Source organism: Dipodomys merriami, unplaced genomic scaffold (genome assembly GCF_024711535.1).
Source record: "Dipodomys merriami isolate MVZ:Mamm:240054 unplaced genomic scaffold, mDipMer1.0.p SCAF_1, whole genome shotgun sequence".
Taxonomy (NCBI): Eukaryota; Metazoa; Chordata; class Mammalia; order Rodentia; family Heteromyidae; genus Dipodomys; species Dipodomys merriami.
In genome coordinates, this window is record NW_027202270.1 from 930,018 (window position 1) to 955,690 (window position 25,673).

The 25,673-nt window shown below is 59.1% G+C and overlaps 1 protein-coding gene across 10 annotated transcripts in view; it reads left to right on the forward strand.

Moving 5' to 3' along the window:
- Positions 1-25,673, forward strand: part of Ankmy1 (ankyrin repeat and MYND domain containing 1) — a 52,912-nt gene that overhangs the window by 16,735 nt on the left and 10,504 nt on the right. For 3 of the 10 annotated variants that reach the window (XM_070004104.1, XM_070004183.1, XM_070004022.1), the window contains exons 9-18: positions 211-382; positions 2,650-2,790; positions 3,990-4,133; positions 8,946-9,053; positions 9,577-9,708; positions 15,263-15,376; positions 15,599-15,764; positions 21,288-21,421; positions 22,700-22,860; positions 24,925-25,132. In XM_070004104.1, coding sequence (XP_069860205.1) covers positions 211-382; positions 2,650-2,790; positions 3,990-4,133; positions 8,946-9,053; positions 9,577-9,708; positions 15,263-15,376; positions 15,599-15,764; positions 21,288-21,421; positions 22,700-22,860; positions 24,925-25,123 — 1,471 coding nt within the window. In that variant the 3' untranslated portion in view covers positions 25,124-25,132. Of the gene's footprint in view, positions 1-210; positions 383-2,649; positions 2,791-3,989; positions 4,134-8,945; positions 9,118-9,576; positions 9,709-13,636; positions 14,595-15,262; positions 15,377-15,598; positions 15,765-21,287; positions 21,422-22,699; positions 22,861-24,924; positions 25,133-25,673 lie in introns of those variants that run through there. The other 7 variants (XM_070004269.1, XM_070004400.1, XM_070004353.1 and 4 more) reach the window with 7 other exon arrangements.

Here is a 25,673-nt window from a genome sequence, read left to right on the forward strand (position 1 = left end):
CCAGGTTGCCGAGTTTCCCGCCCAGGTTTGAAGCCCAGCAGGGCCCCAGCAGGATCAGACTGCGGCCTGGCTGCTGCAGGGGCAATGTGGCTGGCCTCCCAGGGTGGGGACCAGGCTTGGAAGAGGTGCGTCTGCGTGTTGAGGCTCAGGGTATTTGGGGAGCGTCTGCAGCTCCTCCCTTCCGCAGCTCCGTTCCCCTGGCCCCTGCAGGCACCGGAGCCTGTGGATGACCATCCAGCTGCTGCTGTGCCGTGGTGCTGACCCCAACCTGTGCCAAGTGCCCATGCAGGCCCTCTTCCTGGCTGTGAAGGCTGGGGACGTGGAAGGGGTGAAGCAGCTTCTGGAGAGTGGGGCCAGGACGGACATCCAATACCCCCCTCAGGTAGGGCCTGGGTGACGCCTCTCATCCCCACCCGCTGTGTCTGGGAGGGTGGGCAGTGCCCCAGACCCCTGGTTGGCCTCTTTCGTGGTGGCTGCTGCGCTACCCTCCACCAGTGCTGGAGCTGCGGCTCTTGGCTGGGCATTGGGCTGTTGGGGTGAAGCAAGAGTCACTGTCAGGCTGAAGTCTGCCCTTCCTGTTGCCCCAGACCCCACTTCTGTGCTCACTTGTGAGGGGTCAGGGATTGTGGGTGGTCTTGCATGTAGCTTGCTCCTTTCCCTGTGGGTTCTTTCCCTCTCCTCAGGCTGCCTGCATACCCACCTAGGAAGCCTTAGGTTGCTTTGCCGCAGGGGCGCCTTCCTGTGTGAGCAGGGTCACACGAGCTGGGGCTGGAAGGAGGCAAGCTGGGGTCAGCGAGTCTGCTGCCTGCTCTGGTCAGGCTCTGTCTGCCATGGTTCTCCCCTGGAGGGCCTGCATCCATGGCTAAGCTGCTGGGGCTCCTGGACAGCCCTTCAGGGATCTTAGCAATGGTCAGCAGGATGCTGTGCTGATGATGGCAGTCAGGTGCTACACGGCTGTCAGGGTGTTGGTGTCTGAGCCAGGGCCTTAAAGGGACAGGAAGGAGCTTTGGCTAGAGGAAGGTGATGAGCGGCTGGATAATGACGGAGCTGCTGGATCAGGCTGGAGTTCCTGTGCAGGGCACTGGACACGTGGAGCATGTGGTGTATGAGAGCTTTCAGTCCTTATTCATTAGTGGTACCTGGCTGCTACCTTCCCCATGGGAGGAGGGGCTGGCAGGAGTAGAGAGGGAGGTGCATGGGCAAGCCGGTGAAGTCCCTGCCCTGAGCAACTGCCTGGCTCCCCGCCTGCCTGGCCCCACCCCCTGCCTGGCCCCACCCCTGCCTGGCCCCACCCCCTGCCTGGCCCCACCCCCTGCCTGGCCCCACCCCCCTGCCTGGCCCCACCCCCTGCCTGGCCCCACCCCCCTGCCTGGCCCCACCCCCTGCCTGGCCCCATCCACCTGCCTGGCCCCATCCACCTGCCTGGATCCCCACTCCCCTGCCTGGCCCCACCCCCTGCCTGGCCCCACCCCCTGCCTGGCCCCACCCCCTGCCTGGCCCCACCCCCCTGCCTGGCCCCATCCCCCTGCCTGGCCCCATCCACCTGCCTGGCCCCACCCCCCTGCCTGGCCCCACCCCCCTGCCTGGCCCCACTCCCCTGCCTGGCCCCACCCCCTGCCTGGCCCCACCCCCTGCCTGGCCCCACCCCCTGCCTGGCCCCATCCACCTGCCTGGCCCCACTCCCCTGCCTGGGCCCACCCCCCTGCCTGGCCCCACCCCCTGCCTGGCCCCATCCACCTGCCTGGCCCCATCCACCTGCCTGGCTCCCCACCCCCTGCCTGGCCCCACCCCCTGCCTGGCCCCACCCCCTGCCTGGCCCCACCCCCTGCCTGGCTCCCCACCCCCCTGCCTGGCCCCACCCCCTGCCTGGCCCCATCCACCTGCCTGGCCCCATCCACCTGCCTGGCCCCACCCCCCTGCCTGGCTCCCCACCCCCCTGCCTGGCCCCATCCACCTGCCTGGCCCCACCCCCCTGCCTGGCTCCCCACCCCCTGCCTGGCCCCACCCCCTGCCTGGCCCCACCCCCTGCCTGACCCCACCCACCTGCCTGGCTCCACCCCCTGCCTGGCTCTCCACCTGCCTGGCTCCCCACCCACCTGCCTGGCCCCATCCACCTGCCTGGCTCCACCCCCCTGCCTGGCTCCACCCCCCTGCCTGGCTCTCCACCTGCCTGGCTCCCCACCCCCTGCCTGGCTCTCCATCTGCCTGGCTCTCCACCCACCTGCCTGGCCCCATCCACCTACCTGGCTCCCCACCCCCCTGCCTGGCCCCACCCCCTGCCTGGCCCCACTCCCTGCCTGGCCCCACCCCCTGCCTGGCTCCCCACCCCCTGCCTGGCCCCACCCCCTGCCTGGCTCCACCCCCTGCCTGGCTCTCCACCTGCCTGGCTCCACCCACCTGCCTGGCTCCACCCACCTGCCTGGTTCCCCACCTGCCTGGCCCCACCCACCTGCCTGGCCCCACCCCCCTGCCTGGCCCCATCCACCTGCCTGGCTCCACCCACCTGCCTAGTTCCACCCACCTTCCTGGCTCCATCCACCTGCCTGGCTCCCCGCCTGTCTGGCTCCACCCACCTGCCTGGCTCCACCCACCTGCCTGGCTCCACCCACCTGCCTGGCCCCACTCCCCTCACCTGTGCTTGCTCTGCAGCTGCGGTCCCTGACTCCACTCCACATTGCCGTTTCCCTTCCTGGGGAGGAAGGAGTCAAGATTACCGAGCTGCTGCTCCACGCCATCACCAATGTGGATGCCAAGGCAACTGACCAGGATGAGGTGTACAAGGCCAGCAAGGTGTGCTGCTGGGGCATCTGGTTGGGTGGGGGAGGGAACCAAAGGATGGGAGGGGAGAAGAGAGGGGGAGGGGAGAAGAGAGGGGGAGGGGAGGGGAAGGGAGGGGGGCAGAGGCTCCAGGGCTGGACGCTGCCATGATGTTCTCAGGTGCAGCTCCCGCACTCAGCTGACCTCATGGGGCCCCTCTTGGAGTTGGGCACAGCGGAGAGTGTGGGTCAGCTGTGTGAGGAGGCTCAGCCCACATACTTTTAGAGATGTAGGATAAAAACAATTGATTGAAATCAGTAAGCCAAGACCTGTTTACTCAGGCAGCTTGGTGGGCTTGCTGAAGATGGGTGTCCATGGGACACTTTGTAAGCGGCCCACCTCATGCCTTCAGAAGGGTAGCCTCTCAGGCGGAGCCTTGCTGCCCACAGGGTCAGGCAGCTCTGCCACGGCCCTGTCCAACCTCCCCGCTGCCTCCTGTAGGCACGGGCTAGCCTCTCACGTTCCCCCCTGCTCTCTCTCTCACTCGCTGCTCTCCGAAGGTGGAGGAGCCGGGCAGGCTGCGGCTCCAGACCTGGCGGCAATGCTGGAGGCTGTCAGGGACAGTTGCCAGGCCGGTCCTGTGTCTTTGCCCCTGGAAAGAGGCTGCTGGCTTGGTCTAGCCCCTTCCCTCACAAGGCTGTGTGCTGGAACAGTAGGACAGGCAGGGCCCTGGGTGTAGAGGCCCCACAGCTCCCAGGTTGCCTGTTGGTCTAACCAGACTGACCAGGTCCAGGAGGCTGGGGGCAGGGCAGGACTCCTTGCTGCCTGCGTGGGGCACAGTGGTGCACGGGCAAGGGTACGGGGTCTGGTGGCACTCCTGTCTGTAGCTCAGCCTCTTCCACCTGTAAGACCAGCTAGACCACCTCCACTAGGGAGCCCTCCTGGCTCTTTCAAGAGGAAGAGGGGCAACCATGCACTCTCATTTTCCTCCTCGTGGCTCCCTGGGCATGAAGAGACTTTGAGGACGTGCACCTGTGTGCATATGTGGGGAGCCGGCCGGGAGGGCTCTAACACTCCTACCGCTGTGGGAGTCTGACTGGCTCAGGGCAGGATCGCAGAGGCTGGGCACGGGGGGAGGATCACGGCACCGGGGCCAGGCAGGGTGGTTCTCCCATTCAGAAGGCCGGAGGAGGGGCTGGGGGCCAGCTCCTGACCCCTGCATCTGTGCACAGTTGGACCTACTGCCCTCGAGCCTGAAGCTCAACAACGAGCTGGGCCCGCCCAGCAGCTACTGCACGGCCGTTCCCACATGTGTCCCCGAGGAGGGCGGCAGGACAGCTCTGCACGTGGCCTGCGAGCGGGAGGACAGCAGGAAGGTGAGCGGCCTGGGCCCCGCCAGGCTGGTCAGGTTGCTCTGTGATCGGGGTTACCTCTTGGGAAATGTGTGTTCTCATTCAAAAACCAAGCCACAGGGGGATGCAGGGCAGGGCGGTGGGTCCTGGGACCACCAGGGTTCTAGTGTCTAAGAACGTGTGCATGCATACCACAAGAGCATGGCTGGGTGACCTGTGCATGCCTGCACAATGCATGCATGCATGTGTGTGTGCTACTCTCAGCAGGAACCAGCAGCTGGCATGGTGGATGGGCACCCTTGACATCCTGGCTCCTCCTGTGGGGTCCAGGTCTGGGACTCCCAAACAGAGAGCTGTCTTGGTAGGGGTCATGGTCAGTGAAATGGGCTACGTCCTGGGCTTCCAGATGGAAGAAAAGACAGCAGCTTCAAATGAATGGAGAACACCGTGCTTCATGCATGTTCTGGAGTGTGTGGACCAGTGCTGCATGTGAGCACAAACCCCCACACATGACACACACATGAACACACGTGAGCAACACACATGAGCATGGGCACACACGAGCACACTAACACCATGAACACAAACACGAACACATGATAATGAGCACACACAGACACATGAGAGCACATGAACAGAAGCACATACATGAGCATGAGTGCACATGAACCCGTGTGAGCACACATGCATGAGCATGGGCATACACATAAGCATGAGCACACATGAACACAGAACACTGTGCAAGGACTAACACATGAACATGATCATGTGAACATGGGCATACATGAGTAAACTAATACACATGAATGCAAACAAATATATGAGCACAAGGACACACAGGGGCATGAGCACATGTGTGAGCACACACACATGACCACGAGTACATATATGAGCACAAATACATATACATGGGCACACACATGAGCATGAGCATACGCATGAGCACAGGCACACACATGAGCATGAACACATGTGTGAGCGCAAATACATAAGCATGGCCACACACATGAGCATGAGTACATATGCAAGCATAAATACATAAGCACAGGTGCACACATGACCATGAGCACACACATGAGCAAGAGCACACGAGCATGAGCACACACATGAGCAAGAGCACACACATGAGCAAGAGCACACACATGAGCAAGAGCACACACATGAGCACACACATGAGCACAGGCACACACATCAGCACAGGCACACACATGAGCATGAGCACACACATGAGCAAGAGCACACACATGAGCACAGGCACACACATGAGCACAGGCACACACACGAGCATGAGCACACACACGAGCATGAGCACACACACGAGCACGAGCACACACATGAGCACAGTCACACACATGAGCACAGGCACACACATGAGCATGAGCACACACATGAGCAAGAGCACACACATGAGCAAGAGCACACACATGAGCACAGGCACACACATGAGCAAGAGCACACACATCAGCACAGGCACACACATGAGCATGAGCACACACATGAGCACAGGCACACACATGAGCACAGGCACACACATGAGCATGAGCACACACATGAGCACAGGCACACACATGAGCACAGGCACACACATGAGCACAGGCACACACACGAGCATGAGCACACACACGAGCACGAGCACACACATGAGCACAGTCACACACATGAGCACAGACACACACATGAGCATGAGCACACACATGAGCAAGAGCACACACATGAGCATGAGCACACACATGAGCACAGACACACACATGAGCATCAGCACACACATGAGCATCAGCACACATGAGCATGAGTACACACATGAGCACAGCTACACACACATGAGCATGTGCACACACATGAGCATGAGCACACACATGAGCATAGGCACACACATGAGCATGAGCACACACATGAACACAGGCACACACATCAGCACAGGCACACACATGAGCATGAGCACACACATGACCATGAGCACACACATGAGCAAGAGCACACGAGCATGAGCACACACATGAGCATGAGCACACACATGAGCAAGAGCACACACATGAGCACACACATGAGCACAGGCACACACACGAGCACGAGCACACACATGAGCACAGGTACACACATGAGTATGAGCACACACATGACCATGAGCACACACATGAGCACAGGCACACACATGAGCAAGAGCACACACATGAGCACAGGCACACACATGAGCAAGAGCACACACATCAGCACAGGCACACACATGAGCATGAGCACACACATGAGCACAGGCACACACATGAGCATGAGCACACACATGAGCACAGGTACACACATGAGTATGAGCACACACATGACCATGAGCACACACATGAGCACAGGCACACACATGAGCATGAGCACACACATGAGCATGAGCACACACATGAGCACGAGCACACACATGAGCACAGGCACACACATGAGCATGAGCACACACATGAGCAAGAGCACACACATGAGCACAGGCACACACATGAGCATGAGCACACACATGAGCACAGGCACACACATGAGCACAGGCACACACATGAGCATGAGCACACACATGAGCACAGGCACACATATGAGCATGAGCACACACATGAGCACAGGCACAAACATGAGCATGAGCACACACATGAGCACAGGCACACACATGAGCACAGGCACATACATGAGCACATGTACACACATGAGCACAGACACACATGAGCACAGACACACATGAGCACAGACACACACATGAGCACAGGCACACACATGAGCATGAGCACACATGAGCATGAGCACACACATGAGCACAGGCACACACATGAGCACAGGCACACACATGAGCACAGGCACACACACGAGCATGAGCACACACACGAGCACGAGCACACACATGAGCACAGTCACACACATGAGCATGAGCACACACATGAGCAAGAGCACACACATGAGCATGAGCACACACATGAGCACAGACACACACATGAGCATCAGCACACACATGAGCATCAGCACACACATGAGCATGAGTACACACATGAGCACAGCTACACACACATGAGCATGTGCACACACATGAGCATGAGCACACACATGAGCATAGGCACACACATGAGCATGAGCACACACATGAGCACAGGCACACACATCAGCACAGGCACACACATGAGCATGAGCACACACATGAGCACAGGCACACACATGAGCATGAGCACACACATGAGCACAGGTACACACATGAGCATGAGCACACACATGACCATGAGCACACACATGAGCACAGGCACACACATGAGCAAGAGCACACACATGAGCACAGGCACACACATGAGCACAGACACACACATGAGCATGAGCACACACATGAGCATGAGCACACACATGAGCACAGGCACACACATGAGCATGAGCACACACATGATCATGAGCACACACAGCACAGGCACACACATGAGCACAGGCACACACATGAGCACAGGCACACACATGAGCACAGTTGCACACATCAGCACAGACATACAAAGCATGAGCACATATATGAGCACAGGCACATACATGAGCATGAGCACACACAGCACAGGCTCACACATCAGCACAGACATACAAAGCATGAGCACATATATGAGCATAAACCCATGAACATAAGCACACATGCACAGGGCATCCACATGAACACGAGCACATGCATGAAAACGAGCACATGCATGATCACAAACAAGAACACAAGTGCACGCACACACACACACACACACACACACACAGGAGCTGATCTGAGTGTCTCACCCTGGGCTATCATGGTGCCACTGGGCTGGACCTGCCCTGCGCTGCCCACTGTAGGCATGGGAATGGTGCAGAAAGCCAGGTCTCAGCCTTGACAGGCAGTGGCCTGTATACCTGGCCTAGTGGCTGAGGAGCACAAAGAAATATCTAGCCTCAGTTTACCCATGAAATAGTGCCCAGCCTCCCAGCCTGAGATGGCCAGTTTGCCTGCAGTGAGAGCCCAGTATGTGTGTCAGGTTTGGGGGTGTGGGAAGCGGAGAGGGGAGAGGAGTGGCGTGGGGCCCATCTGGCTCCTTGTAGGGCAGGGAGAGGAGGGAGAGGAGGGGAGGGGTCAGGCCCACTGCCCTGGCCACGGCCACCAGGGGTGCCAGGAACCCACATTAGGAATGGGTCCGCAGAGCTTCAAGAAGTCAGGTGACGGAGGCCTCTGGCCTGCCCCTTTCTATCCACAGACTCAGGGTCCTCCAGTGGGGAAGCCAGGAGACACTGATGGGATAGTGTCACTAAGTTCAGGACAGTTCGTTCACCAGGAAAGGCGCCAGTGGTGAGGGCAGGAGGTCTGCCGTCATCCAGCCATGGCATCTGTGTTCCAGCGGGAGAGAGGAGGGAGCCCCTCCAGGAGCCCTCAGAGAGTTTTGCTGACCCCACCCTGGTCTAGTCCTGGAGTGACAGGGAAGGGGTCCAACAGGGAAGTGGGGGCCCTGGCCTCAAAAGTCTGTCATGTCCAGAGTGCCCACCGTGTCACTACAGAGGAGACAGAGATGCGTCTCCACAGTGGGGACACTTCTGGGGGACCTGCGGGAACCCCGAGCCCCAGCAAAGGGGCATGTTCCACCTACCACTCTTGCCCTGAGTCAGGCCGCTTGTTCCTGACCACCCCTGGTCAACGGGTGGGTCCAATCCATGTCCTTGCTCCTGGGCTTGAGGCTGCGCCCTATGTGGGGAGGAGCAGCTTCTGCAGGGCAGCGCTGGTGGAGAGGCGCAGCGCTGGGATGGGCCCCAGTGCCTGGCTGCCCATGGCTCTCGGGCTCCTGGGAGTGGCGCTGCTTTGACGTGCCCCACTCTGTCTTCCTCCCTCCCCAGTGTGCCAGGGACGTGGTTCGCCTCCTCCTCACCCACAGAGCGAATCCGAACCTGCTGTGGAGCGGCCACTCCCCGCTCTCCCTGTCCATTGCCAGCGGGAACGACCTGGTGAGCGTGTTCTGCGTCGGAAACCCGGGCACCTCCCCCACGTCGGCGCCTGGGATTTGCTGTGGTTGGTTGCCACCTGTTCACCTGTCCATCTGCCCACCTTCACACCAGCCACACACCTGCCCATCCTTCATCCATCCACTGGTCAATGCAGATTCGACTCACCCACTCATCCCTCGTTGAACTAGTTACTGAGCCCCCACGAAGGGCAAACAGGCCACATGTGGGCAGTAGGCTTTTAACAAACCAAAGGCCTCACTCTCAAGGATCTATCTCATCTTCTAGCGGGAGCTGGCCCTCACCGGCAGGCAGCTCATCACAGGGGCCAGGCCCCGGGCTCCTGACCCTGTGCCAGACCCTGCTCAGGGCCAGGTCTGCTTCAGGTGGGAAGGCGGGATGGAAGCAGGGCTGTCGGAGCACGGGGCCTGGCTCCTCTCCAAGGAGCATGGCCGTGTGGGAAGGGTGGCAGCCACGCCAGGCCAGGGTGGCCTCTGGGGAGTGGCGTGATGGCGGCCGTTTCCAGGTCGTGAAGGAACTCCTGTCCAAGGGAGCCGACCCCAACCTGCCCCTGACCAGAGGCTTGGGCAACGCCTTGTGTGTCACCTGTGACATAGCCTACGAGAACCAGAGGAGCACAGACAACAAGATCACCCTGGTGAGAGGGGGAGGGGAGGGGAGGGGAGGGGGAGGGAGGGGAGGGGAAGGGAGGGGGGAGGGGAGGGGAGGGGAAGGGAGAGGAGAGAGGAGGGGAGGGGAGGAGGGAAGAGAGGGGAAGGGAGGGGAGGGGGGAGGGGAGGGGAGGGGAGGGGAAGGGAGAGGAGAGAGGAGGGGAGGGGAGGAGGGAAGAGAGGGGAGGGGAGGGGAGGGGAGAAGGGAGGGGAGGGGAGGGGGAGGGAGGGGAGGGGAAGGGAGAAGGGAGGGGAGGGGAGGGGGGAGGGGAAGGGAGAGGAGAGAGGAAGGGAGGGGAGGAGGGAAGAGAGGGGAGGGGAGGGGAAGGGAGAGGAGAGGGGAGGGGAGGAGGGAAGAGAGGGGAGGGGAGGGGAGGGGAGAAGGGAGGGGAGGGGAGGGGAGGAGGGAAGAGAGGGGAGGGGAGGGGAAGGGAGAGGAGAGGGGAGGGGAAGGGAGAGGAGAGAGGAGGGGAGGGGAGGAGGGAAGAGAGGGGAGGGGAGGGGAGGGGAGAAGGGAGGGGAGGGGAGGGGGGAGCGGCTGCAGGCCATCTTAAGATAGTGTCCCAGCCTAGGTCACCCCAGCCAGACACCAGTACTAGCCTCTCAGGAGGCTTGAGGAGGGGATGAGCGTGCGGTGTGCACACTGCAGGAGGTCAGCAGTGTGCTGGGGAGGGGAAGGCCCCGTGGGCACAGGCCTAGAACACTGCACAGGCTACACAGACCACCCCTCATGGTGGTAGTTCGCTCCCAGGATCGGGGGACAGTGGAGACAGACTGGGAGGAGGTGAGGGGGACAGGGGTGCAGATGTGGGGACAGAGGTGCAGATGTGGGGACAGAGGTGCAGATGTGGGGACAGAGGTGCAGATGTGGGGACAGAGGTGCAGATGTGGGTACAGAGGTGTAGATGTGGGGTACAGAGGTGCAGATGTGGGGACAGAGGTGCAGATGCGAGGGGCAGAGGTGCAGATGCGAGGGGCAGAGGGTCACAGTTGGGGCAGAGGGTCACAGTTGGGGCAGAGGGTCACAGTTGGGGCAGAGGTGCAGATGCGGGGGGCAGAGGGTCACAGTTGGGGCAGAGGGTCACAGTTGGGGCAGAGGTGCAGATGCGGGGGGCAGAGGGTCACAGTTGGGGCAGAGGGTCACAGTTGGGGCAGAGGTGCAGATGCGGGGGCAGAGGGTCACAGTTGGGGCAGAGGTGCAGATGTGGGGTACAGAGGTGCAGATGCGGGGGCAGAGGGTCACAGTTGGGGCAGGAGCTGCTGTTGGGTTGTTGGAGGCAACGTGAGCAGAGGCTGCTGAGGGTCCTGCCCAGCTGCCCAGTGAAGACCAGCACCAGTACTAGGCCCAGGTGCCCTGCCCTTGTCCACACAGGGCCCAGGGCCCAGGGTCCTGTCCCCACCGGCTCTGCGCACCCCTCTCACCGCCCCCCCTCCCCCGTGCTGCTGGCCACCAAAGCCCAGCCCCACGCCATCTGCCTCTTGCTTTTCTTTGTTAAAAATTGGAGTGCTGGGACTCAAACCATACATTGATCCTTTGATCTATTGTAGGTCATCTTGGCTGTTTCCATAATTTGGCTATAGTGAATAATGCAGCAATGAACCTGAGCGTGCAAGTGTTCTTATTCATGTCCTGATTTGCAGTGTTCTGGGTCTGTGTCCAGGAGTGGTATTGCTGGATCCTACAATAGTTCTATGTTTAGTTTTCTGAAGAATCCCCAAACCACGTTCCAGAGTGACTGACTAGTTTCCACCTCCACCTCCCCCAGCAGTGACAGGCTTCCTTTTCCTCCCTCTGTCCTCATCTGTGTTTGTTGCTAATATGCTTGATGCAAGGCAGTCTTACTGGATGGAATGCCAGTGTTGTTTTGATTACATTTCCTTTATGGCCAGGGATGTTGAATATTTCTTCATGTGTTGTGTATCTTTACTACTTCTTCTGAGAAGTTTCTGTTTTGCTCCTTTGCCCATTTATTAATCAGGTTCTTGATTCCTTGGGGAATTAATTTTTTTGAGCTCTTTATATATTCTCTTGGGCCTTAGTCAGATAGATAGCTGGCAAAGATCTTCTCCCCTTCTGTAGGCTGTCTTTTTAACATAGAGAAAATAGTCCAAAAATGTATATAGAAGCACAAAAGGTCACAAATAGCCAAAGCAATCCTAGGCAAAACAAGAAATGCTGAAGGTATCACAATTCCAGACCTCAAACTTCACTACAGAGCCATAGTGACAAAAAACAGTATGATATTGGCACAAGAAACAAGCCTGAAGACCAATGGGCCAGGCTAGAACACCCAGAAATAAACCCACATACCTACCTCTGACATGTAACAAGGGAGCCAGAAATGTATGTTGGAAAAAAGACAGCTTCTTCAACAAATGGTGTTGAGGAAACTAGCCATCCAGATGCAGAAGACTGAAACTGGACTCCTGTCCCTCACCTTGTTCTACTGCCAATACTACCTATTCAAAATGGACCCAACACCTCAAGGTCAGACCTGAAACCTGGGAATGACTACAGGAAGCGGGTGGGGAGAAGCACTGGAACTCTTAGGTACAGGAGGGCATTCCTGAGGACAGATGCAGGGGCTCTGCCAATATTGGCAAATGAGACCACACCAGACTAAAAATGTTCTGCACAGTGAAGAACATGTTACAAAGCTAAAAAAACAAAAACCTTCTTAAAAACAATCCATTCTTGGAAGTGGCGCTGTAGCTCAAGTGGTAGAGCGCTCGCCTTGAGCTGAAGAGCCCAGAGTTCAAGCCCCACGACCGACAACAACAACAAAAACAAAACAAAACAAAAAAAACCCAATCCAATTGAGCTACCTCAGCTTTTTGTGTTTTAGTTACCAATAGTGTTTACAGAATCCTGTAATCACTTTGCCACCGTTTACATGCTGAAGCTAAGGTACTTGTCTCTTGTCTCTGGCTGTAGTGTGCAGAGAGCACACTGGCCTAGGCTACTGCAGTAACCCCAAGTGCTTCTTTGCATTTACCTTTACATTTCCTGCCTTCTGGTTCTATCTTCTTCTTCTTCTTCTTCTTTTTTTTCCCCCAAATGTCACTAGTTTCCTTTATGCCTGGTCTATGAAGTTTCCATAATACTCAGTCATGTAATTCAAGATGCTACCCATGTAGACACACTGAATTTTTAAGATGGGCAAGTGCGATTAACGATGAACCATTTTAAAGGGGAGGTTATTTGAAGCCTCTAATTTGATTATTGGGAGGATTTTCATGCTTTCTTTCGTATTTATTACCATCATACCAGTTCAAACTATTTTACTGTCTAATATATTAGCATTTTGTATTTTGATGGAAATTGTTACAGAATTTAAAAATTTGATGAAATAAGATGTAGCAGATTTTTTGTAGCAAGTTTCTGGTAAAAGGTTTTTTTTGCAGGTCTCAGGTTCTTGCTGCACTATTTTCTTTTCTAATATTTATTCCAGTTACTCTAATTCAGAAGCATTCTATTCAAGTAACACCAGCACTTGTGAAAGGAAAAAAAACGCACATGTTCTTAGTAGGTTACTAAATTTGTACAAGTTAATTAAGATTTTAGCCATCAGTAAGTTTGAGAAGGGAAATTTATTTATGTGTATGGCATTAAAAATGCTTCCAAAGCCGGGCACTGGTGGCTCACGCCTGTAATCCTAGCTACTCAGGAGGCTGAGATCTGAGGATCGCGGTTCAAAGCCAGCCCGGGCAGGAGAGACCGTGAGACTCCTATCTCCAATAAACCACCAGAAAACCGGAAGTGGCGCTGTAGCTCAAGTGGTAGAGCGCTCGCCTTGAGCTGAAGAGCTGAGGGACAGCGCCCAGGCCCAGAGTTCAAGCCCCACGACCAACAACAACAACAAAAAAAATGCTTCCAAAAGATCAAGTTTTTGTTTTTGCTTATCCTGAATATAGATGGAGAAATCAGAGACAACCTCAGTATAGGAACTGCCATTTTGAACAGTTTGGGTCTTCAAGAGAAAGCCAATCTCATGCCGAGGGGGGGAAATGAAGTGAAATTGTATCCACTCTTCTGTCCCCCAACAAAAAGAAAATTAACAATCTATACCAGTTTCACTTATTTTACAGATACTAATAGATTAAAGCAGCTTGTGAAATTATCCAATTCAATTTTGTTTACCTTTCTGTAAAGTTATTTTTGCTATATAGCATTGGCAAACATGTACAAATTGACCTCTGTTCCTATTTCCTATGTGAGCACTATAAATAAGCTCCTGTGTAAAACCTTGCTCTCAGTGTCCCAGTACAGCATGGCCGTGGTTCGTGCTTAGCTGTGGGTCCCCTGGGAGCTTTAGAAGATGATGGAACTGCATTAGGGTTGAAACTGATGGCTGTGGAGTTCATTGTGTTTTTGAGCTTGAATCTTACCTGTGATTAATTTTTTAAACGTCCTTTTATGACTTGATTTTTTTTCATATGCCAATGTATTTGTAGGTTTACTGGATTTTGTTTTTTGGGAGTGGGGTGGTAATTTCTTATCTTCCCTTTTTTGATTAAGTTGGTTCAGCTATGGTGCTATTCAGTAGGTATCTTCAGTGTCAGGTCCCGTAGCTGAATGCCATTGTTATTATAATTATTATTTGTAATCATATTGTAAGCTTGAATTCGGTCTCGTACCTACATCTTTTGTATTTTGTACATTTGGTTACTTAGACTTTGGGAATCCTATTTGGTTTCAGTCACATATGTCTACTTTGTAGATTAAGTAGACTTCATCAACTATGGTCTATTTTGGGTTTGTAGTTTAATTTAGGATTGTGTTAAATTGATGTTTTGCATTTGACTTCATTTTACATTAGTTTGAAGTAAATTATTTAATTTTTGAATTCTGGAATTTGAGCATTTACTGTAATTTGTAATATAACTGCTGTGAAATACTTGAATAAAGATGAGAAGAAAAACAAACAAACAAAAAAACCCAATCCATTCTTGAGGGGCCAGGCAGAGCGACTCCTCCCCTCTCAGGTAGGCGCACATTGCGCGTGGCTGTGTCCACTGCTGTGCCTGCCTCTCAGAAGTTGTGCACAGTGCACATATTCATGCATGCACAGACACTGGCCACAGTGCCCACACACAGCCATGCACACACAGAGGTGTGTGCAGCCCACACCCCCACGTGACCTATGCCCATGCCCACACTCCGGTGCGCGCAGTGAGCATCGTCTAGATACAGTGAGGAGTAAGACCTGCCTGGCCTTTGCCTTTACGCCACTTACAGCCCCCTGTGGAGCGGGCCACTTGGGGTCACGTGGATGGTGGGGCGGGGTGGGGCTGGCTGGGGGGGGCTTGGTGGTTGTGTAAGGCAGGCCCTCTTTGCTGCCTCACTCGCCGGGAGGATGCTTTGCTTGTAGGGTGCAGGTGGTGGCAGCCCCGCTGCTGGCATCCTTGGAGCCTCTCAAGCTGCCTTCTAGCCGCGGCTCAGGAAGTGGCGGGCTTCAAGGCCCGCTCAGTGTGGGGCTGCTGTGGATGTGGCCGGCCCCAGGGTGGCTTTGCCTGCCTGACGTGTTGTGTGTTCCACAGATCGACCGGCTCATTAACCACGGGGCAGATGTCCTGACGCCTGTGACGCTCACCCAGGGTGACAAGGTGGCTGTGGGCACCGTGGTGGACTACGGTTACTTCAGATTCTACCAGGTGTGACTTGGTTCGGAGCCTGGCCCTCTGGTTCTTGCTCCTGGGCAGATTCAGGCTCTCTGGAGCCAACCCGAGTGCTCGGGGCAGGAGCCCCACCCTGGGAGTCTATGCCCTGGTGGGGTGTGGGCTGAAGATGGCCACTCTGTAGCGTGGGTTGGGGGTGGTCCTCCGTCGGGCCGCCCCTGGCCGGGCTGCCCCATGAGGACCCACGCTGTACCGTAGGATCGGAAGATTGCCCACTGCCCCTTCCATGCATTGCTGCCTGCAGAACGGGAGACGTTTCTGGCCCGGAAGAGGCTGCTGGAGTACATGGGCCTGCAGTTGAGGCAGGCGGTGCTCCTCAAGGAGAGCCAGTGGGATGCCAGGGAGCTGTACCTGAGCAAGAGGGGTGAGTCCAGGGATCAGAGAGGACAGAGCATGCCATCCCACACACAGACACACAGCACCCCATCCCATACACAGAGACACAGCACCCCATCCCATACACAGACACACAGCACCCCATCCCACACACAGACACACAGCACCCCATCCCACACACACACAGACACAGCACCCCATCCCCCACACAGACACACAGCACCCCATCCCACACACAGCACCCCATCCCACACACAGACACACAGCACCCCATCCCACACACAGCACCCCATCCCATACACAGACACACAGCACCCCATCCCACACACAGCACCCCATCCCATACACACACAGCACCCCATCCCATACACAGACACACAGCACCCCATCCCATACACACACAGCACCCCATCCCATACACAGACACACAGCACCCCATCCCATACACAGACACACAGCACCCCATCCCATACACAGCACCCCATCCCATACACAGACACACAGCACCCCATCCCACACACAGACACACAGCACCCCATCCCATACACAGACACACAGCACCCCATCCCATACACAGACACACAGCACCCCATCCCACACACAGACACACAGCACCCCATCCCATACACAGACACACAGCACCCCATCCCATACACAGACACAGCACCCCGTCCCACACACAGCACCCCATCCCACACACAGACACACAGCACCCCATCCCACACACAGACACACAGCACCCCGTCCCACACACAGCACCCCATCCCATACATAGACACACAGCACCCCATCCCATACACAGACACACAGCACCCCATCCCATACACAGACACACAGCACCCTGTCCCACACACAGACACACAGCACCCCATCCCATACACAGACACACAGCACCCCATCCCATACACAGACACACAGCACCCCATCCCACACACACACAGCACCCCATCCCATACACAGACACACAGCACCCCATCCCACACACACACAGCACCCCATCCCATACACAGACACACAGCACCCCATCCCACACACAGACACACAGCACCCCATCCCATACACAGCACCCCATCCCATACACAGACACAGCACCCCATCCCACACACAGACACACAGCACCCTGTCCCACACACAGACACACAGCACCCCATCCGATACACAGACACAGCACCCCATCCCACACACACAGACACACAGCACCCCATCCCATACACAGCACCCCATCCCATACACAGACACAGCACCCCGTCCCACACACAGACACACAGCACCCTGTCCCACACACAGCACCCCATCCCATACGCAGACACACAGCACCCCGTCCCACACACAGACACTCACCGGCCTGTCCCATCTATCCTCTCCACCCTCCATTCTCTCCTTAGTCCCCTCTGCAAGTGGCCTGCCCTCCGTGAATGTCCACGTCACTCTCGGCCCCGTGCTGCATATTAGGTGTTATAAATGTGCTCTCCACAACCCATTGGAGACACAGCGGCAGACATGAAAGCAATTGTCTCAGCAAGACAAAGTTTGCTTCTTGGAGGGTGCACCGTCAGCCAAAAGTCTGACAAGCCAGCAGAGAGCAGGCAGGCTGCTCCCATTCATCCCGCCCCCGCAGGCCCCGCCCCCTGCTCTGATCACTTCAACGCAGGTTCTCAGTAAAGTATATTTACATGCAGTGATATTGAAATAAGATTAACAGCACACAAGAAATCTCAAAGTATACCCTGCACCTCCTGCTGTTCCGTGAACAATCTCAGGTGCATCTCAATTCTATCTTGATGAGACAAAGATCCTTTGCATTTCAAAAGATCCTTCCTATCCCAAAGCGGTTCCTCTTGTCCTTGACAAGACCCAAAGCACCCGGCCAAAGCAGGAGCTTTTAAGCAACACACTTGGAAAGAAAAGACAGTTTTTGTCAGACAGTCCACCCACAGGTGTCCACGTGCTACCACCGCAACCCAAGTGCCAGCTGCCCAAACCACACGTGGGTCCCCCCCCCACGGGAACCCCACCGTACACAGACTCCAGGCTGCGTGAGTCCCTTCCACCCAGCCATCCATATGCAACACACACCCCCCACTGCTGCCCTCCCCCCCACCCTCATACATGCCAACCTATACAGCCAGCCCACCCACCCATCCTCCACCACATCCCTACACGTAACAGCCCCCATGTCTTTCATACATGCAAAACCCTAGCCACAGCCACACATGTGACCGTACACAGCCACACATGTGTTCACAGTGCACACACATACATCCACATGATCGCCTGTGTACATGCTCATACATGTACTCCCTTACACCATCACAGGTATCTAACCAACTCCTCCCACATCTGCCACATAATAATCCACACATCATCTACAGCAACAGCCCCGCCCCAAACCTTGCCTTCTAACAGTGCATTCTAACAGTCCTCAATCATGCTCATGGCCCCCCGGCCTGTTCTACAAAATCCTTACCCACCACGTGCCACCCTCCCTCCCACGCACACTACCTACAACCCACCGCCCACAGTGGCCCCCACGCACTCCCCACTGTCCACACGTTTCCTGTGTGGGATGGAGTCATGGCGGATACACGGGGCCAGTCAGAAAGCAGGGCTCCATGTGGAGGAGGCCAGGTCCAAAAACTGGGTGTCCTGTTCCACCCAGTGCGGCTTCTAAACACAGCATGGGCAGGGGGCACTGGGGTGTGAGTGTGTGGATGGGGACACTGGGGTGTGAGTGTGTGGATGGGGACACTGGGGTGTGGGTGTGTGGATGGGGACACTGGGGTGTGGGTGTGGGATGGGGACTCTGGGGTGTGAGTGTGTGGATGGGGACACTGGGGTGTGGGTGTGGGATGGGGACACTGGGGTGTGAGTGTGTGGGATGGGGACACTGGGGTGTGAGTGTGTGGATGGGGGCACTGTGGTGTGAGTGTGTGGATGGGGACACTGGGGTGTGGGTGTGTGGATGGGGACACTGGGGTGTGAGTGTGTGGATGGGGGCACTGGGGTGTGGGTGTGGGATGGGGACACTGTGGTGTGGGTGTGTGGATGGGGACACTGGGGTGTGAGTGTGTGGATGGGGACACTGGGGTGTGAGTGTGTGGATGGGGATACTGGGGTGTGAGTGTGTGGATGGGGATACTGGGGTGTGAGTGTGTGGATGGGGACACTGGGGTGTGAGTGTGTGGATGGGGACACTGGGGTGTGAGTGTGTGGATGGGGATACTGGGGTGTGAGTGTGTGGATGGGGACACTGGGGTGTGGGTGTGGGATGGGGACACTGGGGTGTGGGTGTGTGGGATGGGGACACTGGGGTGTGGGTGTGGGATGGGGACACTGTGGTGTGAGTGTGTGGATGGGGACACTGTGGTGTGAGTGTGTGGATGGGGACACTGGGGTGTGAGTGTGTGGATGGGGACACTGGGGTGTGGGTGTGGGATGGGGACACTGGGGTGTGGGTGTGGGATGGGGACACTGGGGTGTGGGTGTGTGGATTGGGACACTGGAGTGTGTGGATGGGGACACTGGGGTGTGGGTGTGTGGATGGGGACACTGTGGTGTGGGTGTGTGGATGGGGACACTGGGGTGTGTGTGTGGATGGGGACTCTGGGGTGTGGGTGTGTGGATGGGGACACTGGGGTGTGGGTGTGGATGGAGACTCTGGGGTGTGGGTGTGGGATGGGGACACTGGGGTGTGGGTGTGTGGATGGGGACACTGGGGTGTGAGTGTGTGGATGGGGACACTGGGGTGTGGGTGTGGATGGAGACTCTGGGGTATGGGTGTGGGATGGGGACACTGGGGTGTGTGTGGATGGGGACACTGTGGTGTGGGTGTGTGGATGGGGACACTGGGGTGTGGGTGTGTGGGATGGGGACACTGGGGTGTGGGTGTGGGATGGGGACACTGGGGTGTGGGTGTGGGATGGGGACACTGGGGTGTGGGTGTGGGATGGGGACTCTGGGGTGTGGGTGTGGGATGGGGACTCTGGGGTGTGGGTGTGGGATGGGGACTCTGGGGTGTGGGTGTGGGATGGGGACACTGTGGTGTGGGTGTGTGGATGGGGACACTGGGGTGTGTGTGGATGGGGACACTGGGGTGTGGGTGTGTGGATGGGGGCACTGGGGTGTGGGTGTGGGATGGGGACACTGGGGTGTGGGTGTGTGGGATGGGGACACTGGGGTGTGGGTGTGGGATGGGGACACTGGGGTGTGGGTGTGGGATGGGGACACTGGGGTGTGGGTGTGGGATGGGGACACTGGGGTGTGGGTGTGTGGGATGGGGACACTGGGATGTGAGTGTGTGGATGGGGACACTGGGGTGTGGGTGTGGGATGGGGACACTGGGGTGTGGGTGTGGGATGGGGACACTGGGGTGTGTGTGTGGGATGGGGACACTGGGGTGTGTGTGTGGATGGGGACACTGGGGTGTGGGTGTGTGGATGGGGACACTGGGGTGTGGGTGTGGGATGGAGACTCTGGGGTGTGGGTGTGTGGATGGGGACACTGGGGTGTGGGATGGGGACTCTGGGGTGTGGGATGGGGACTCTGGGGTGTGGGTGTGGATGGGGACTCTGGGGTGTGGGTGGGGACTCTGGGGTGTGGGTGGGGACTCTGGGGTGTGGGTGTGGATGGGGACACTGGGGTGTGGGTGGGGACTCTGGGGTGTGGGTGGGGACTCTGGGGTGTGGGTGTGGGATGGGGACTCTGGGGTGTGGGTGTGGGATGGGGATTCTGGGGTGTGGGTGGGGATGGAGGCTGCTGGTTTCCTGTCTCCAGCTGTGCCACCTTCAGCCAGTGTCTGCAGTAGCCCCCAGTGGAAGGTTCGTCAGCACTGGGAACTGATGCTGCTGAACCACAGGGTTCTCGCCTGGGGTTCTCCAGCCAGAGCCAGTGGAGATGAAAAGGAGAAGTCTAAGCACCATATGGGAGAGGAGGGTGGACCACCCCTGGCAGCTGTTGGAGAGTCTTCCCTGGTTGGGTTCGGTGATTTCCCTGGGCAGTCTTTAGGACTAAGGATGCCCTGAGCACGGTTGACACCTTAAACAAGGGCCAGCATGGGGGATGCGCTGGTGTGGTCAGCGAAGGCGAGGTCAGCAGGGGCCTTCTCCAGCTGCCGCCACGCCAGGGCGCGGGTGGCTCCCGGCGCCACACAGGAGACTGTCCCTGAGCAAGCACTCAGAGGGCAGACAGTGCCGGCCGCCTGGGGAGCCGGAACGTCTGGCCTGGCTTCCTGGCCTCACTCGGAGAGGGGCTGTGAGCCCAGCAAGGCAGCCTGGTACCTTCTGTGTGTGTGTGCCAGTACTTGGACTTGAATTCAGGGCTTGGGCTCAAAGCTGGTGCTTTACCATTTGAACCGCATTTTCACTTCCAGCCTTTTGCTGGTTAATGGGAGATAAAAGTCCTATAGGTTTTCCTGTGGGGGTTGGCTCCAAACCGCAGTCCTCATGTGCCAGGCTTACAAGTGTGGAACACTGGTGGCCAGCCTGGTGGCCTTGTGAAGGGGGCGCCCATGGAGGTGGCACAGGGGGCTGCAGGGGCCTCTCCTCTCCTGCAGCGGACCTGGAAAGCCTGGCGGCCCCAGGCCGGACGCTGACCGGAGCCTCTCTCTGCCGCAGCGGAGATGGGCCCCATCCACAGGCTGAAGAAGAAGAGCAGCAGCCCGTCCAAGGCTGTGGAGAAAAAGGAATCGTGAGTGTGGGGCCAGGAGAAGTGTTTGGGAGGGATGGTGGGGGGGTGGAGGGGAAGGGCTGTGGGTGGGTGGGGTGGGGTGCAGGGGAAGGGCTGTGGGTGGGTGGGGTGGTGGGGTGCAGGGGAAGGGCTGTGGGTGGGTGGGGTGGAGGGGAAGGGCTGTGGGGGGGTGCAGGGAAAGGGCCGTGGGGGGTGGGGTGGAGGGGAAGGGCTGTGGGGGGTGGGGTGGAGGGGAAGGGCTGTGGGGGGTGGGGTGGAGGGGAAGGGCTGTGGGGGGTGGGGTGGAGGGGAAGGGCTGTGGGGGGGTGCAGGGAAAGGGCCGTGGGGGGGTGGGGGGGTGGGGTGCAGGGGAAGGGCTGTGGGTGGGTGGGGGTGGGGTGGGGTGCAGGGGAAGGGCTGTGGGGGGGTGGGGTGGAGGGGAAGGGCTGTGGGGGGGTGGGGTGGAGGGGAAGGGCTGTGGGGGGGTGGGGTGGAGGGGAAGGGCTGTGGGGGGGTGGGGTGGAGGGGAAGGGCCGTGGGGGGGTGGAGGGGAAGGGCCGTGGGGGGGTGGAGGGGAAGGGCTGTGGGGGGGTGGGGGGTGCAGGGGAAGGGCTGTGGGGGGGTGCAGGGGAAGGGCCGTGGGGGGGTGGGGGTGGGGGTGCAGGGGAAGGGCTGTGGGGGGGGTGCAGGGGAAGGGCCGGTGGGTCTTTCTGGAGGCAGAGTGGTTTGGATGGCATGGAGCCTCTTAGGCCCCACTTGCTTCCTTTGCTCAAATCTGTGTGGCCTTGTTCGGGCGGTCACTCTGGGGGCCTGAGCTCTGACCCCATGTGGCTCTCAGGCAGGGTGTCAGGGTCAGTGGCAGGGGCTGTGGTATGGCGTACCCAGGTCCTCAGCCCCAGCCCTCCAGCCCCCTGCGGTGTGGAGGCAGGGCCGGCTCTTTGGCCCCGCTGGGGGCTCTCGGTGGCAGGGCCGGCTCTTTGGCCCCGCTGGGGGCTCTCGGTGGCAGGGCCGGCTCCTTGGCCCCGCTGGGGGCTCTCGGTGGCAGGGCCGGCTCTTTGGCCCCGCTGGGGGCTCTCAGTGGCAGGGCCGGCTCTTTGGCCCCGCTGGGGGCTCTCGGTGGCAGGGCTGGCTCCGTGGCCCCGCTGGGGGTCTGCACTGGTCTCTGTGCTCTCATTCCCGGCAAGGTCCCGCGGTGACCCCTGAGGGGTCAGGTGCGGAGTGTGGGAGCGTGTCCCCAGCCCAGGCCAGAGCTCTGCCCTCCCTGGCCTCTCACAGCCCTGTCCTGTCGTTTGACTGCAGCCTCCCCTTCTTCAAGTTCTGCTACCAGTGTGGCCGCTCCATTGGCGTCCGCCTCTCACCCTGCACGCGCTGCTATGGCATCCTGACCTGCAGCAAGTACTGCAAGACCAAGGCCTGGGCAGAGTTCCACAGGAAGGACTGCAACGAGATGGCGGCCACGTGTAGGCACTGGGTTGGAGGCTGGTAGTGGGGGGAGTTGGGGCGCGGTGGTGCTGGGCTATGGGAGCCATGGGAGGTCAGGAGCCACAGGCCCCCCTCACCTGTGCAATGCCAGTTCCATGTGCGGCCCCCCCGGCAGTGCTGGGACAGGGATGCCTGGTGGGGTCTGCTGTGGACGGGCCGGGTGTTTTTCTGGACTTTGGTTTCTGTGCATCCCAGGAACTTCCTTCTGGAAGGTTCCCTCCTAGCCTCTGTGACCATGTGGATGTCCTCAGGTTTCTGCTTCTAGAAAAAGCCTGCTTTCCCTGTGCCTCCCCTCCCGGGCCCCACCAAGGAGCAGCGGAGGCCTGGGCCTTGGCGGCCAGCTGGTGCAGCCGTGGTCCTGGAGTGTGGCTTTGGGGCGCAGGGAGGGGTGGGGGCCGCGGCCCTTCCTCAGAGCCGTCCCTTTGCACAGGGCTAAAGCTGCCTCACTCCATCCATGGGCGGGCCAGAAGCTGTGCCCTGTGTCCCTCCTTGTGCCCGCTGTGATACCGGGCACGGAGCGGTGCTTCCCGCCCTGTCCTCTGTGCACTGGGGCTGCAGGCTCGAGCAGCCCCCGGGAGGGCTGCTTAGTGCTCAGCTCGTCCAGGTGCGCCTCGTGAGTCCCCCAGAGAGGCTCAGACGCCGAGGAGCCAGGTCTCCCAGGGGTAATCCAGACCTCACCTGCCCGTAAGGGAGGCAGCCATGCCCTGCCCCCTGCCCTGTGCCTCAGGCAGACAGCCCTGCCCTCCCCTGACGGCCATGTCCTCCCCTGACGGCCATGCCCTACCCCCAGCCCTGTGTCTGCTCAGGCCAGATGGCCATGCCACCCCTGGATAGCCATGCCCTCCCCTGATGGCCATGCCACCCCTGGACAGCCATGCCCTCCCCCTGACGGCCATGTCCTCCCCCTGACAGCCATGCCCTCCCCCTGACGGCCATGTCCTCCCCCTGACAGCCATGCCCTCCCCCGACAGCCATTCCCTCCCCCGACGGCCATGCCCTCCCCTGACGGCCATTCCCTCCCCTGACGGCCATGCCCTCCCCTGACGGCCATTCCCTCCCCTGACAGCCATGCCCTCCCCCTGACGGCCATTCCCTCCCCTGACGGCCATGCCCTCCCCCTGACGGCCATGTCCTCCCCCTGACAGCCATGCCCTCCCCCGACAGCCATTCCCTCCCCCGACGGCCATTCCCTCCCCTGACGGCCATGCCCTCCCCTGACGGCCATGCCCTCCCCTGACGGCCATGCCCTCCCCTGACGGCCATGTCCTCCCCCGACGGCCATGCCCTCCCCCAACGGCCATGTCCTCCCCCTGATGGCCATGTCCTCCCCTGACGGCCATTCCCTCCCCTGATGGCCATTCCCTCCCCTGATGGCCATGCCCTCCCCTGACGGCCATGTCCTCCCCTGATGGTCATGCCCTCCCCTGACGGCCATGTCCTCCCCTGATGGTCATGTCCTCCCCCGACGGCCATGTCCTCCGCTGACGGCCATTCCCTCCCCTGATGGCCATGTCCTCCCCTGATGGCCATTCCCTCCCCCCGACGGCCATGCCGTCCCCCGATGGCCATGCCCTCCCCCCGACGGCCATGCCCTCCCCCCGACGGCCATGCCCTCCCCTGATGGCCATGCCGTCCCCCGACGGCCATGCCCTCCCCTGATGGCCATTCCCTCCCCCCGACGGCCATGCCCTCCCCTGATGGCCATGCCCTCCCCCCGACGGCCATGCCCTCCCCTGATGGCCATGCCGTCCCCCGATGACCATGCCCTCCCCTGATGGCCATGCCCTCCCCCGACGGCCATTCCCTCCCCTGATGGCCATTCCCTCCCCCCGACGGCCATGCCCTCCCCCGATGGCCATGCCCTCCCCCGATGACCATGCCCTCCCCTGACGGCCATGTCCTCCCCCGACGGCCATGTCCTCCCCTGACGGCCATGTCCTCCGCTGACGGCCATGTCCTCCCCTGACGGCCATGTCCTCCCCTGACGGCCATGTCCTCCCCCGACGGCCATGTCCTCCGCTGACGGCCATTCCCTCCCCCAGATGGCGAGGCCCTCCCTGGTGGCTCTTCTCACTTAGCTCTGCCCTTGGAGGAGGAGAGCGCCAGGGTGGAAGAGTTGCAGTGAAAGCGGAGCTGGACGTGGGCCTGGGGCGGGGCCAGGGCTGGATCCCGTCTCCTCGGCGGCTAGTCCCTCCATGCCGATGTGCAAGTCTTTGCCCTCCGGGGCTTTGTGCAGCATAGCACACATCTGCTAGCGTCACAATAAAGTGGCCCACCTTGCCTCCTTAAGTCTGCGCCCTCCTCTGCTGAGTGGCCTGTGTCTGCCTCCCTGGCCCTACGGGCCTGGGCAGAGTGCGCGCCTGAGGAGGGGTGAGAAGGGCGGGTAGAGGCTCGCAGCCTGGGGAGGAGCCACCACAGGCCCCCTCGCTCCCACACCAGGGCCCACCCAGCTTCCCGTCCTCCTCCTGCACATTGTTTTCCAGAGAGCTTGCTAGGTATCTGCCGGGGGCTGGGCCTGTCCTGAGGGCATGATGTATGCTCAGTTCCCCTGATCTCACCACGAGCCCCGACAGTGAGCTGAACCTGACTGCAGCAGGGCCCCATGGCCTCGGGTGGGGCCTGTCCTGGAGGGTCTGGTGGGGGGGGGACAGCGCCACCCTCGGCCTGACGGTGGGACAGGCAGGTGACAGCATAGAGGGTGAAGGTGAGGTCAGGCATTGGCGGCCAAGGGCACGAAGCCAGGGCAGGAGGAGGACCGGGCACACAGGGACACAGGGACAGAGGGACACAG